The sequence below is a fragment of the Mirounga leonina genome, unplaced genomic scaffold (assembly GCF_011800145.1).
Source record: "Mirounga leonina isolate KUSES-001 unplaced genomic scaffold, KU_Mleo_1.0 Mir_53, whole genome shotgun sequence".
Lineage (NCBI taxonomy): Eukaryota > Metazoa > Chordata > Mammalia > Carnivora > Phocidae > Mirounga > Mirounga leonina.
In genome coordinates this window covers 66,561,363-66,577,702 of record NW_023270807.1, presented here as the reverse complement: position 1 = coordinate 66,577,702, position 16,340 = coordinate 66,561,363, and the positions used below count along the sequence as shown (strand labels likewise).

Sequence of the window (16,340 nt, the reverse complement as noted above, 5' to 3'; positions counted from 1 at the left end):
AAACTACCTTGTTTACTTATTTATCGAGCTCTGTGAGAGCCAAGATCATACCTGTTCTCACCACCGCATCCCCATACCTACGCTAGGTGCTAAGGGCACCTAACAGGGGCTCAGTGAGTATCTACCGAATGAATGCTTCAATCTGTTCAGGCGAGTTGTCATTACAGGACACACACATCAGAAAAAAACATCCGAACAATGGGAATAACCCGTTCTAATTCTAGTGACACCCCTGCCACTTACTGTGCAACCCTGAGCAAAATAAAACCTCTCTATTCAGTATCAGTGTAGCTTCCCTCATAAAAGGTTGCTGTGAGAACTGAATCAAAAAATGTATGAAACAAGGCCGCCTGGGTGGCTCAGCCGGTTAAGCATCTACCTTTAGCTCAGGTCAGGATCCCAGGGTCCCAGGATGGAGCCCCACATCGGGCTCCCTGCTCAGCAGGAGTCTGCTTCTCTCTCTCAAATAAATAAAATCTTTAAAAAATCTTTAAAAAAAAAATTTATGAAACAAACTGAGGGTTGCTGGAGGGGAGGTGGATGGGAGGATAGGGTAATGGGGTGATGGGAGATGTAATAAATACTAGGTGCTATATGCAACTGATGAATCACTAAATTCTAACCCTGACACTAAATAATAATAATAATAATAATAATAATAATAAATGTATGTGTGTGGGGTGGCTGGGCTGGCTCAGTTGGTAAAATATATGACTCTTAATCTTGGAGTTCTGAGTTCAAGCCCCACACTGGGTGTGGAGATTTTAAAAAATGTATGTGTGAAATAAATACCTTCATATTCTTTTTGGAAGTTTGCTGGGAAAAGAAAATGAATGAACGAACGAATGAACGAATAAATAAATGAATGAAACATTTGCAGATTACATAACAAAAAACCCTGCAAGAAATGTACATAGGTGTTACACATGTGTATATAATCAACATAGTGAATCTCAATGGACAAATCCTGATATTTAAATTAATCCACTATACAAATATCCTTGTGTCAAAGAAATTTATAAGCCTATTCTTAAATGAAAAATAGAAAAATAAAATAAAAATTACACTTGATCCTTGAACAACATGGGTTTGAACTGTGTGGGTCCACTTATACACAGACTTTTTTTGATGAGTACAGTAGAATACTGTAAATGTATTTTTTTATACTTTTTTAAACTTCCATTTATTGGGGCGCCTGGGTGGCTCAGTCGTTAAGCATCTGCCTTCGGCTCAGGTCATGATCCCAGGGTCCTGGGATCGAGCCCCGCATCGGGCTCCCTGCTCTGCGGGAAGCCTGCTTCTCCCTCTCCCACTCCCCCTGCTTGTGTTCCCTCTCTCACTGTGTCTCTCTGTCAAATAAATAAAATCTTTTTAAAAAATAAATAAATAAATAAACTTCCATTTATTAAGCAATCTCTACACCCAACATGGGGCTCAAACTCATAATCCCGAGATCAAGAGTCACATGCTCTACCAACTAAGCCAGTCAGGCATCCCTCTCTTTTAATTGTCTTAACATTTTATTTTCTCTAGTTTACTTTATTGTAAGAATACAGTATATGATACATATAACATAAAAATGTCTTAACTGACTATTATCAGTAAGGCTTCCTGTCAACAGTAGGCTATTAGTATTTAAGTTTGGAGAAGTCAGAAGTTATCTGCAGACTTCTAACTGCATGCGGGTCCAGTGCCCCTAACCCCTGCATTTTTCAAGGGTCAACTGTACTTAAATTAGAAAATTTGGTGAAAAAACAATGTGATTACACTTTATTCTGCAAAGTACCAAAACATTCTGCATTAGCTAATAAATGTCAAAGTAACAATCAACACAATTAGAATAATAAACCAAGACCAAGGAGAAAAAGGGAGAAAATGAAACCATTAGCCCCTAGTATTTAGTCTCCAGTGTTTAGCCTCTAGACTAAAAACAAAATTTAAATGTTAACTTCATATTTCTCTGACGTTTTATGGGTTTAACCTGATTATAGAGCAAGTAAGATCGACAGGGAAACTCTTCAGACTATACTATACAATTCTATCATAAATCAATTTTAAAATATTTCTAAAGCACGGCATCCATCCTCCCCAAGGCTGGGGATATTTCATGAACCTCAAGGCTTTTCTCCTGTCCGAACCTTACCGTGATCAGTGAGAAATACAGCAGGAGAGATCAGCTTAGGAGCCCAGCAGCCCAGTTCTGGCCCAACACACAATAACCTTTGGTTTACAAGGATCCTACTAGGAGGCCTGTATTCTCAGGGACACAAAAACCTTGACCTTGACCAAACAGGTCCACAAAAGAAAGACAACAAAGCCAGTATAACTGCTAATGGCAGCTCTGAAGAACTGGAATGTGTCAAAATGGCAAAGCAACCCCTGACTAGGAAATGAATCTTAGGAGTTGACCAAGGTTACTGTTACATGAGAAAACTTTTTTGTTCCTCTAAAAATTCTGTCTCTACTACGTACACATTTACATTTTAGGCTACGATAAGCTTCCATTTATTTTCCATTGATATTCTCGGATGTTATGCTGGTTCTGCTGCTTTTTTAACTATGTGACGTTTGACAAGCAGCTTACCCTTTCTGTGCCGTGGTTCCTTTACTAGTCTAATAAAAAAAAAAAAAGGGTGCAGTTAAATCATGCATATAATCCCTTTCAACTCCTAAATTACTGTTATATCTTTGCAGGTATGTAAATATTTTATTTAAAAGCCACACTCTGAAGAGGAGCTGGGCTCAAGGCCCGGCTATCCTAGGTATGAGCCTTGCATCACACCGATCTCACAGTGTGGCCCCAAGACTCCATTGAAAGATAATGTTTGTGGGAGCCTTTTGTAAACTGAATGTTAATAAAAATGTGGGTAGTCAATAAATGTTACATCTCTTTAAAAGAAACTGGTAGGGGCGCCACCTTAAGCATCGGCCTTCAACTCAGGTCATGATCCCAGCGTCCTGGGATCAAGCACCACATCGGGCTCCCTGCTCTGTGGGAAGCCTGCTTCTCCCTCTCCCACTCCCCCTGCTCGTGTTCCTGCTCTCCCTGTCTCTCTCTGTCAAATAAATAAATAAAATCTTAAAAAAAAAAAAAAGAAAGAAAGAAAAGAAACGGGTAGTTTAAAACAAACCCTTGCGTGGCTATGAGGCCTGGCCGGGCAGAACCTGAAACCATGCTCGGAGCTTTGGATGCTGCAGTTGTTCCTGCCATGTTACTCCAAGAATGAATCCGTTCGATTTGACATGGATGCAGACACAGCTGGATTGCATAACTGCACACCAGCTGTCCGTGTTTGCAATTCTGCCTCCAAATGGTAGGCACTACCTACCATTAACTGAGCTTTTCTCCAATTTGTTACAAGGGAATATGAACTTCCTGATTACAAGTGAGATGCCAGCAGGCAGAGGAAGGCAGAAAGCTAGATACAGATAATGGGAACGGAAAGCAGGAAAAGCACAGGGGAAAATGGACGGTGGCATGGGCAATCTGGGGGCTAATACAGAAGAGATGTGCAGCCCTCAAATGTTCTTTGTGTGCTAAAGACTCTTCCCTACAGGACAATTATATAACTCAGGCCTGTTTCCTCTTATGCCCTATAATCCCTGGAGCTAGTGTCTGCAAGGGCTTCTCCAAAGAGATGCTCCAGAACTTGGGAGGTAAGGTTAAACTAGCAGACGTGCACTCTCAATGCATCAGACAACACTCTCCACCTGTCACAACCACCTGATAAATACGGGCTAAAGCCAAGGTCCAAGTATAGCCTCACAAAGGGAAGATTCTTCAAGTTCAGATTTCTATTCCTATTCATCTTCTATCATAGTAACTTATTTTCTAATTGATACAAAAATCATAATAGGACCCTTACCAGCTAATTTAGGTTCTTCAAACTTCAACAAACTTTAATTTGATACTAATCCAAGCATTTGAGGGATAAGCAACTATCCACATAACAGTTAAATTTTGAAATTATTCAAAAGTGTATTTTAACAAATAAAACCTGAGAAACTTAAAAACAAAACAAAAAACCTGGTGAAATTTACACATTAACAAAAGAGAAGGAACAGCTTTCCAACACAAGGACTCTCTAGGGCCTTCTCAGGACACTAATGATCTATCAGTGGCCTCACTTTATATGTAACTCTAAAATATAAGCAATTTATTTTTTTCCCTTTTTCCTATAATAGTACTTATGTTAACCAAATATATGACAGATCTTGCTGTAAATTTTTACATTTGTCCATTTTTTCTTCTGCTATACTTAATGTTTATTATAGAAATCAAAACCTAACATAAGACTATGTATATTCCATGTTCTGCTTGCCACAGACTGTGAAAAGCAATTCAGTTTTCTCACATTCACAACGTGCTGGAAATCAGAAGAGGAGATGAAGGGGCTGGAAATATGGTTACATGACATCCTCTCATTCGCATTACATTAGAACAGAAGCCCATTTCCTGCATAGTCCTCTCCATGGCTGTGCAGCAGGCTCTGAGTGCTGGGATAGTCCAGCCCAGCACTGCCTCTTTTCTTAGTTCTGAGAATGGAAGGGAAACTTGCAAGGCAAAGAAAACTGTGCTTGGTAACAGGCAGCACTCCATCTGTGCAGTGACTTGATGAAGGAACAGCAGACTCTTTCATAAAAAGAACATGAGACTTGGAGTCCAACACCTGTGTTCAAATCCCAGCTCTGAGCATAACTCAGTGAGTGAACTTGAACGAGAGTCGTTTCCTTAGCCCTAAGTTTGTAGTTATTTATTATACCTGATACACTCATTCTTGTGATAGTTACATGAGATTTTGTGAAAATGCTTGACATACTATAGATTCTTGACAAATGTTACCTGAATCTCCCTCTGAGGAAGCCACAAATTGATGAAAACAAGTATGTTGTTCCCATTTGCATGGCTCAGCACCCTGAGCTCTGGCTTGGAGTAGATTCCTGCTTTCACAATATGAACAGAGGGGCCCTGACCAGTGAGGTCTAACAGTGACATTCCTGTACTGACCCAGGAGAGCATGTGGCATTCATCAAAGTTATAAAATGTCTCTTGAGGTACGACAATCTCATTTATTGGCATGTTTGTCTCAAAGTTTCATTTCTAGTTTAAAAATACAACTTGTTCATTCCAATTACAACTGGACTTGGTGTCCATTTAATTGCCCTGTCAGCAGGCAAATGATCGGGTCTTTAATCATAGAATCAGATAAACGGGTCTTCCTACCAGATCAAAGTTTCTTTGAGAATAATCACTTCCCGACACAAAATGACATATTCCTGTCTTATCACGGAGTTTTTGAAAACAGGCTAATAAACACATATATTGCAGATTACAACACGAGTCAGTCATCTTCTCTTTGATAGAGAACTACGTGGGTCTAAAGCTTAAAAACTAAAATTCGACCCAACTACCATACGTTCTAGAGTCAAAGAACATAGGTACTCAATAGCTGCTTTTCGAGGTGAGTAGTGATGGAGAAATGTGAAAGTAATTAAATCATCACCCTCGTATTGAGGATGGAGCACTTCAGGTCAATGAAAAAAGTTAATAGTCATTGTCATTCCTAGACATTTATCAGTCATCTCACTGATGTGGCCCTGTGCCTACCAAAGCAGACTTTTGGTCAGACTATGGCTCTGAATCCTACCCTACTCTTACACACTCCACCTACGGCTCTTTGAGATTTTCAGCTGCTACCCAGTAGGGCAGACACCAACTCTCTAGCTTTCCTAATTAATGGGGATGGCCACAAAGGGTTCCTATTTCCTCCTTCCATATACTTACAATAGTGACAGAGACAGAGAAATTTCTCCTACTTATCAAGTGACAATTTCAACATATGCAAATAAAGCTGTGGGTCAAAGCAAAACACCAATTCTTTACTCCATTAACAGATGACATTAGTGTCAATTATTCTGAGGTTTGCAGAGTTTGAGTTATTAACTGTTTAATGAATATGAATACCATCAGGTCCTATAAAATGGGAAAAATGGGGCGCCTGGGTGGCTCAGTCGTTAAGTGTCTGCCTTCGGCTCAGGTCATGATCCCAGGGTCCTGGGATCGAGCCCCGCATCAGGCTCCCTGCTTGGCGGGAAGCCTGCTTCTCCCTCCCACTCCCCCTGCTTGTGTTCCTGCTCTCGCTGTCTCTCTCTCTCTGTCAAAGAAATAAATAAAATCTTTAAAAAAATAAAAATAAAATAAAATAAAAATAAAATGGGAAAAATGTATAAATGTGCAGAATGTAAAAAATCATTATGGCATCAAATAGAGAATTTTAAAGACTGAAATGGTGAGAAAATGAATATTGCTTATAGAGTGTTGCTTTAGACTTACCTGTGCACTAGGTATTGTGCTAGGTGTTTGGGATCTCTCACTGAACAAAACAAAAAGATCCTTAGCCTCATGAGGTTTATATTCTAGCAGAGATATACACAGAGATAGCAAATAATAATCATAATAAATAAATTAATCATAATAAATAAATTATGTAATATGTTAGAAGGTATTAGGTGCTATGGAAAAAGAAAAAAAGCAGTGTGAGCGGGGTTGGGAATGCTGTGGGTGGGGAGAGGGAAGAAGGGAGTTTTAACCAGGTGGTCAGGGTATGCCTCAGTAAAAGGTGAATAGCGGGGTGCCTGGCTGGCTCAGTCAGAGGAGTGGGCAACTCTTGATCTTCGGATTATGGGGTTCAAGCCCCACGTTGGGTGTAGAGATTACTTAAAAGTAAAATCTTAAAAAAAAAAAAAAAGGTGAATAGCAAACAGGGCAGTGTGGCAGGAGCAAGGGAGGCAAAGACAGAAGACGAGATCAGACAGGGAAGAGGAGCCAGATGATAGAGTACCTTATAGACATGAGTTTCTACTCTCGGAGAAATGGAGAGCCCATGAAGGATTTTGAGCAGAGCGATTTATGTGTTGAAAGAACACTGGTGGCCTCTATATAGAGAACAGACTGCAGCGGGCAGGGAAGTTAGCAGGGAGACCAGTTCCGAGGCAAGTGCACGGATCCGGGCTAGGGATGATGGTGGCCTGGTCTATGGGGTGGTAGTGAGGATGATGAAAGGTGGTCAGATCCTGGATATATTTTGAAAGGAGAACCACCAGAATTTCCAGACTGGATCGGGAGTGTGGTATGAAAGAAAGAAGAGCCAACGATGAATCCAAAGTTTTGGGCCTGATTACTTAGAAGGATGAAACTGCCATCTCCTGAGATAGGGATGGCTGGGGGCAGAGCAGGCTTGTGAAGGGGTAAGACCAGGACTTCAGGGTTGGACATGTTAAATCTGAAACACCTAACAGTCATGCAAGTGGAAATAAGTAGGCAGTTGGTTCTAAAAGTCTGGTAGAGAATTCAGGAAAGAGGTCTGGGTGAGAAATACAAATTTAGAGTCACTGGCATATATCCAATGTTTGAACTGAGGAGACTGGATGAAATCACCAGTGGAATAAGTAGATACAAAGATTAGGGAGAAGCTCTAGGACACACTGATATTAAGGGTCAGGTGAAAAAGGAACCAGCAAAGATACTACGGGGTGATGGAGAGGTAGGAGGAAAACTGAGAGAGTACTATGCTTCTAGAAACTAATGAAGAAAAACTGGATAAGGAGAAGCCATAAAGATGTAGCCTAGAAACAAAGCAAAACGACTCTCAGGCAAAAGGGGCAAATAATAAAAACTGAAGCAGATGCTACTAACATGGTTATTTAGAAAGTTAGGCTTCACCTAAATTGATCTATAAGATTTGTACCCTCACAGTGGAGATTATAAGTGGGTAGGCCTAAAAGAGAGATCATTTGACAGCTTTCAGGAAGCAATATGATTCCTCATCTTTAAAAGTCAACTACTAGGGGCACCTGGGGTGGCTCAGTTGGTTAAGCATCTGCCTTTGGCTCGGGTCATGTTCCCGGGGTCCTGGGATCGAGTCCTGCATTGGGCTCCCTGCTTGGCGGGGAGCCTGCTTCTCCCTCTCCCACTTCCCCTGCTTGTGTTCCCTCTCTCACTATCTCTCTGTCAAAAAAATAAATAAAATCTTAAAAAAAAAAAAGTCAACTACTAAAAGACAAAACCTCCAATCCTGCTTTAAAAGCAAGACTGACACATATTCTCTCTCAAATCATCATGTATAGTCTAACAGGTAAAAATCTTAGAATTTTTAACTTAATCACTTAGTTCCCTAGTTGATTAAGAATCTGAATTTAACACCAAATTTCATGCTCAAGGCCCAACTCCAATCCTGTGAAGCTTTTACTAACCACTTTTCCAAATGGGTATCATCTTTCTCCTTTGACTCTTTTATAGCCCTCACTTAAAAACCACTCAATTGGCAATCACATGGTCTTTAAAATAAAATACCTCTCATTTTTATACCAGAACTGGATAGATGCTTTACAGACATTTTCTCTAATCCTTACACCAACTCTACAAAAATTGGGTTTACCCCTATTTTATAGATGAAGAAACTGATTCTCACAGATGTTACTCAAGGTCCTGCAACTAGTCAGGGACAAAACCCAGATCCGTCTTAACTGCAGAGCCCTTACCTTTACCCAAGATACAACACTGCCTCTGGAATAAAAGTGCCACACCAGTTATTACCAACCATTATTTCTGTGACCCCAGGCAAGTTTTTAAATCTCTCAGTTCCTCAGTCTTCTCATCAGTGAAATGAAAATGTTACATCACAAGTACTCCACTGCTGTGAAGATTAAATAAGATAATGTATGTAAAAATTACCAACTATAACAGCTTTTATTACTACATTTACTAGATTTTATGCTCTTTCGACAGGTTCTTATACTCCCATCTGTATTCCCTTCAATACCCAATAAAGGGTTTAATATGAATTGAACATCTACTTGTGTTTGGAAGATGACAGGAGACACCTTTTCCTCCTCTAAGAGGAAGCCTGGATCCATGAAGCCTGGATTAAGTTAAGGATCCACAATCCAAACCATAATTTACAACACAGTGACAAACTCTGTGCACCCATCAAACACGGGATTTAAACAGCCCATGCGGCATTTAGCTGTCTGGTGTTTCCTCTCCAACATGGCTTCCAGTGCTCTACCAGTTTGACAAAGAGAAAAGCACAAATGAAAAATATCAACACCTTTGTTAAGAAAACATGCCTGGAAGGAGAGAAAGCAGAAAAAAGACCTGGTTTGTTATCAGAGTTAACAGAGACCTTATTGTTCTGTGTACTAGCTGATTTACAGCCTCCTGATGACAATAATATAATACTGTCTGACTCATCCTTCATTATGAAATTTGATTTACTTTAAGAAGACGACGACGACCAATAACATATTTGTTAAATTTCCTTAGGCAGAGTCATTTCACTTAACATCTTTGAATGGGAACCAGAAGTCGCTTAACATCTTGGCTAATGATGGATCTGTCTTCCAGCCTGAGCAATGTGGGCTAATACTGTTTATTTTGCCTACTTCACAGGTTTTTTGTGAAGGTCAGATGAAATAATAGATGTGAAATTATTTTACAAGTTATAAATATGTTACCAGAAATAACTACACAGTCACCCACCCCTTATCCTTAGGCAAATGTCTGGTATTAACAAAACTGAGATACTGATTTCTCTGCATGTGCTCACTTTGTAGCACCAAAGAAAAATTTTTTAAAAATCTTCTTATCTTTGAGAAGGACACCACAAGTGTTTTAACCATAAAAGCTACAGAAAAGATAGTTGATAAAGTAGACCCTTCCAACAACGGATCTATATTCTAACAAAAAAAATAGCTTCAGATGGTTTAGATATGCCTTCCTAAAAGTGTGAAAATGGACTATCAGGTCAAGATGTAGCCACACACTACATAGGTGACAGGGGTCACACACTAGGGCATTTTACCTAGTACCTCAGTCTCTGCAGAATGCCAAGTGACTCAAGAGTACTAAAAACTATTCCTTCTCCCTGCCTCCCATTGGTCATCCCAGTTGCTTCTTCAACACTTGTGCTAAAATGAGAATAAGAGGAACTGAGAAATCAAAATTATTCTTAGATCCAGGACTGCTTACCATTCCTCTTCCTGTTTCCTTGACTTAATTCCTTTCTGAATTCAGCATAGGAACCCACAAAGAGTTGATGACATAGTTTACTAGCTGACTCCTTGAACCCAGAATTCCTTGAGCTGTTACCAACTTCCACCAAAACTTTAAAATTGCATGAATGTCCAAAAGTAGACTAAAAGCTAGAAAAGATCCAAGTTCATACACATATTGTACAGATAAAAGTGTATCCTAGCATCATTTTTATCATTTATCAACCATGTTGAACTGTAAATACATTTTAGCCACAACAGTAAGAAAAACGGAAGAAACATAAATAAGCACTTTGAGCAAATTTCGCCAGGGGCAAATACTTCAGATACTGCTAATTCTTGTATCAGTATCAAGAGGCTTAAATTTGCCTTTGAGATAGAAGTAAACAATATAAATTGCTTGAGCACTTGAATTCTTAATTTCCTGTGAAATCTTGTTCTCCCCACATTTCGAACTTGCTACCATTTCTCTCATTTCAGTAATTCCTCTGAAAAGAATTCCCATTCTCCCAGAAGTATCCCACAAGTAGATGTAATGCTTCTTTGTGCCAAGGCCATTGGCTTTTACAGTTTACCTCATTTCTGTACCCTTTTGTCAAGAAGTAATTGATGTTGGCAAAATCACTGCACCATCTTTGTCCCTGATTATGATTTGTAAGCTACTTAGAGAAAATGTGACCTATTAAGTTTTTGTATTGATGACATCCATTCTAGTATTTTAGCCATCCTTTTTTTTTTTTTTTTTTTAATTTTTAAAAGTTGTTTCTGTTTATTTAGGTTTGGCAATTTTTAAAATACCAATGCACACCACGAAACATACCCTCTATTTAATGATCTGCTGGATGTGTTGACCTTGTCTTAAGGGACCCTGAATTTCGAGAGTCCCTGAATTACCACCAGGATAATGCTTAAGGCAAGGCCAGCTTCAGTGTGATCTATCTTGCTCTTCTAAGAACTTTTCCTGTATGAAATAGTAATACCCATTACCAGCAAAGCAAAAGAAGCATACTCACCAAGTGAACATAAGGCACAAAGTATCCAAAAAGTGCAAGTGGTATTCCAACTGCCCAAACCGCGTAAGCAGTCCCCTTGAAGATGGCAAAATTGAAAACTTTTTGTGGAGGACCAAACTTCCTCCTGGAAAACAGGGAGAATCTGTGGCCTCCTTTGGTTCCACTCTCTTTGTCTCTGGATTTTGGAACAAGAGGTCGGTAAGTGAAGCTAGCCAGAAAGAGAATAAACGTGAAGATGCAGAGGCCCCTCAGTGTGTGGAAGAGGCCCACGCTGTCAGTCAGGACCCGTAACAGGAAAGGCAGCAAAATTGTGAAGATGCTGCTGCCGGCGGTGACGATCCCATTCACCAGTCCGAGGCGCTTCTTGAAATAGTGGCCCAAGATGACCAGCGAAGGCTGGTAGGCAAAGGAGCAGCCACAGGCAAACAGGACTCCATAGGTGAGGTACAGAGGCTCAATGGAGCTGTATAAAGATGAAAAAGATGGAGGAGCGGTCGTTATTCGTAGCGAGTGCTTGGCAGAATAAAACCTCACAGCAATGTGGGTATTCAGTTCATCAGCCTATTGTATACAAGGAAAGACTTACCAAAAAGAGGTGATAAACTTAATACATCAAGAATAGGACACTAAAAAGATGTTAATTCAACCTGAATGGATAATAAAATGCCTCAAGTGTGTGAAAAATGACCAGGAAGGCCATCTGAGATGTTGTCCCTCCTTCCTCTCTCCATGGAGTTCCCGTGAGCCGAGCAGCCCTCGGTGGCAACTGCTGTGCTCTGCACAGCTCAGAAAGGACAGGGCCGGGAGGGGCTTCAGCAAGCCCGACAGTGATGAAACTAACAAAAAACCTCGTCTCAATAAAAGCTTTGAAAAATTATACTTTTACAATGAAAACTCATTATTTTATTTTTACTGAGATTTCCCAGGCACTTACCAAGCAATCTATTCAAAGGAAAAGCTGCATTTGAAACTTTCTCCCCAAGGTTATGTCAGAAACATTTGCACAGAGAAGCAGTTGTACCTCATTTTTGTTGGCCTAAGGGCTGTAGACCAACCTTCACCCCTGTATTGCGCGGTTCTCAGTGTTGTGCAAGATAACAAGAAATGATACTCTGACTGCAGAAAGACTTCGTGAAGTATGTTATTAGTGATCCCACCTTGTAAGTTTTAAGGCCATGTAGACCTCAAAATAATAACAAAAGATTAAGAATTTTATAGTTTAACCAAAAATAATTACACATCTCTTATGAAGGTCAAGGATCATATTATTACATTCTTTGAAACAATTAAGGTAAGGACTAAAAGAAAACTGAAGTTATTTCTTTTGAGAAGTCCATTCAAAAAGCTATATATCAGTAGTAAAGGCAAATTATTTATTAGAAACTAACACAGATAAAGTTGGTTAATAATTAAATTTTGAACAATAATACTAGTCTAGCAATATGCTAAGGTAATCATAAGGAACTCTAGCATCTGATAAAATCAAGGCATGTTGGCAATCCTCTAAGATGCCCTTTCCCCTCTAGTCACCCACAGCTAGCACAATCTCCAAAAGGGTCTCAAGAGTCACTTCTGGGCTCTCCTGAATTAATTTTACCTCATTCTGATCACCCTTTACTGAATCTCTACTCTATTCCATATCATATATTTAGCAGCTATACATTCCAGGTACTTGGTGAAAAAAAAATATTAAAAATGTGAAAATGCCCTTCTCATAATCTGCTTAGTGAAACAAGACATCTACCCCAAATAATAATATAGAAAATATAAATAATACTTTATTCATTCTGCCTCAGTTTTTCCACGTAACTGCAACTTACTTCTTAAGGTGCTATTTTTATTTAGATCTATTATACATTTCTCTGCCTTTTTCAAAGCATATGTTAAAAATAGTACTCACAACACAGTATCATCATGAACATCTATATCTGAACAATTATTCTGCAGTATTGTAAAGCTGTCAGTTGGAAAACCAGACAGCCATGGATATAATTCGGAAACACTTTCTTGCACACTATTTTAAATACTAAATGCTGGGTGATATTAGCTTCATATCTCTCCTACAGAGTAAAGCACATAAGCACAAACGATGGCATTTTCACTGCTGCTGAGCCTCTTTTACTTCTAAATTTTCACCTCAGTAACAGCTCGTTCCAACTGCTGAAGTTTGACAACTGAAGAAGTGCAATTTAAGTCAGTAAATAACAATTATGTTAGTGTAAAAAGGATTCCGAGCAGGAATACTGATGTGACCTGGAGTTGCTAGAGAAGGCTCTCCCAAGAAGGCAGAACTTGAACTATAGGAAAGTGGGTTCAACACCTGGAATTTATATCACATTTCCCCTTGCGCCTCTGAAAGCTTGGTAGCTTCTGATCAGTGGGTGAAAAACGAAATTGAATGAAAAACATGAGAGAGCTACAAGCAAAAACATTCAAATCATGAAGCTCTGACTTGCTGCTCTGGATAACACTGTTTAAGTCATACTGCTTAAAGCTTATGCAGTGAAAAGGAGGGTTTTTCCTTGTAAACAGCAAAGTTTCTGAAGGAACGACTCTATGGTATCTAACAGTTCTTGAAAAGCAGCATGAAGAACCAAGTCCTTACCTTACAAAAGAACTGGACATGAGTCCAATGAATCCAACAGCAGCACCCACAACAGCTGTCTTCCGACAACCAAACATGTCTGTGAAGACACTGGCTATTGGGCAGCAAAAGAAAATCATCCCCATGGACAGAGAACTTACCCATGCTGTAAAAGAGGGACAAAAGGGACATTATGATATGGCAAAGTGCACTTGTCCTTATCCCATAGGATATAATACATATTTAGAACAATATTAGTGCAAAAAAAGCTATTACTTTTTGGAATGGGAGGGAGTTGGAATAAATTAGAAGCAAATCTGAATCACAGCTCAAAGGACTTGCCAGTACTAATTATAACTAGCACAGCAATTATTTGTGTTTAACTGAATTCTTGAGAAGTTTGTATTCTTAATCAAATCATTCTCCTATACCCAAACACTATTAATCTCTAACCTGTTATCTATGGTTTTAAGAAATTTCTAGTCTATGGGAAGAAAGTCATTTTTTTTTTTTTTTTAAAGATTTTATTTATTTGACAGAGAGAGACACAGCAAGAGAGGGAACACAAGCAGGGGGAGTGGGAGAGGGAGAAGCAGGCTTCCCGCTGAGCAGGGAGCCCGATGCGGGGCTCGATCCCAGGACCCTGGGATCATGACCTGAGCCGAAGGCAGACGCTTAACGACTGAGCCACCGGGGCACCCCTGTTTTGTTTTTTAGATTGCACAAGTCATTTTTTAAAAAATGAGTTATATTGGGGCGCCCGGGTGGCTCAGTCGTTAGCTTCTGCCTTCGGCTCGGGTCATGATCCCAGAGACCTGGGATCGAGCCCCGCATCGGGCTCCCTGCTCAGCGGGAAGCCTGCTTCTCCCTCTCCCACTCCCCCTGCTTGTGTTCCCTCTCTCGTTGTGTCTCTGTCATATGAATAAATAAAATCTTTTTTAAAAAATGAGTTATATTTAGGAATGCATGCCTAGGTGGTCGAACTGAAGAAATGATGACCACTGGAAGTCAGGATAGTAGTTAACACTTAGGGGTAGGAAATAGAATTATAATCATTTGGAATCAGTAGTTAAGAACTGAACATCTGCCTAGAGTCTGGGCTTAGTTCTTGTGCTAAGGGAATCAAGACATAACAGGTAGACTATTTGTTGACCTGGATAATAGTTTCTGGGTATCACTTTATTTATGAAACCACATACACACTTTTTTCTTTTTTTCTGTAAGTATGTTATCTTTCACACACACACACAAAAAAACCCTTAAGAATCAGAAGTCATAATTTCCTATCTGACTCTGTAAAAACTACAACAAAAGGGAACCAAAAAAAGAGAAATAAATACTGAATACAAATTAGGGTAATTTTCTACCAAAGAAATGAGTGATCTCAAAAGATATTAAGTCTATAAATTCTTCTTAGAAAGTATAAAAAACGAATGGGACCTAAGTAAATGTGGGCTAAACAACAAACAGATTTAGGTCCAAATCCCTTGGCCCTACAACTACAGTATCTCCTTAGGCAAGTCACTCCCCCTGAGTCTGCTGATCTTGAAAGAGGATCTAACACCTTCCTTTCTTCCCCAACCCCAGCTTTGTCCCTTTTCATGACCTCTTCCCCCCTTCCCTTGCTGCCATACTCTCTACAGTAGGGATGGGGAAGAGAGAAGCTGGGACAAGGAAGGCAGACGCCATCATAAGTGGTCCTGCCAAAAGACCTGTCGGATCATGTTTGAAGCTGACTCTCTTCTCAGATGCACTTTTGTGGGTTCTTCAGAGTCTCACCTCAGAGACCTTCTGGCTCCACTGGCAAGAATAATTCATTTTCCTCCTGGCTTTCTTGCTGTTACTTAAAAACCCAACTGTTGTAGCTTCATTGTCCTTGTAGGCAGTGTATCTGGGCAGGAATCAAAACTGCTCCAGACTGCCCCTCTCCTGCACTAAGCTTGCCTCTGATGTACAGGAAACATTCATATTGCTTTGCCCTGACAAATGTGGGAGTGTAGACAAATTCCAACACAATCACCTCCTGGATAGCTTTGCCGATGGGAGCAGTTAGCCAGCTATAGTTCTCTCCTTGTTGGATTTTTTAGGAGATTCAGACCCCAGTCTTCTGGGCCCCCTAACTGAAGAGAACTCTTTAAATCTCTAAATGGTCCCTCTCAAGTTCCCCTCACTAGATATCAAGTGAGAGAGCATGCACCTCTACTTCTCCTATGTGATAAAAGAAGCCATAGCGTAATTTTGTGGAAGAATCCTCACAAAATGTTCTTCCTTGACCCATAAGTGTCCTTCTTATGTGTTTTAGAGCCTCTAATTGGTTCTTGAAATATGTCACTTTTGAATTTCACACTATTGTACCTTAGTGTCTTGGCTAAAATCCCAACAGCACATTCTGTTATGATAATAATCAACAACAGATGAAGTTAGGTCCATCTTCTGATCAAATTCAAGAAGAAACCAATTCTTAAATGAATAATTACTTGCCATTGTTAACTCATAAAATTTCTAGCTTTTACAAAGTTTTAACATGGCAGCCCAGAGAATGCAAGGTCTTATGGGTTATGATACACATCATAAAAATAAAAGACTGCTATTGTCTTTCACCCCTGTGAAGTCTGTGATTATTAATAAAAACTCAATAAAGTTTTGAGGTAATGTATTTGTATACTCAGAGATGATCTCATTTAATCCCC

The 16,340-nt window shown here is 39.7% G+C and overlaps 1 protein-coding gene across 1 annotated transcript in view; it reads right to left on the bottom strand.

Moving 5' to 3' along the window:
• SLC16A10 (solute carrier family 16 member 10) overlaps positions 1 to 16,340 on the bottom strand; it is a 112,804-nt gene that overhangs the window by 29,145 nt on the left and 67,319 nt on the right. The window contains exons 2-3 of the mRNA XM_034991837.1: positions 13,672 to 13,816; positions 11,067 to 11,529 (exon numbers count right to left, since the gene is read on the bottom strand). Of these exons, the coding sequence (XP_034847728.1) occupies positions 11,067 to 11,529; positions 13,672 to 13,816 (608 nt within the window). The remainder of the gene's footprint in view (positions 1 to 11,066; positions 11,530 to 13,671; positions 13,817 to 16,340) is intronic.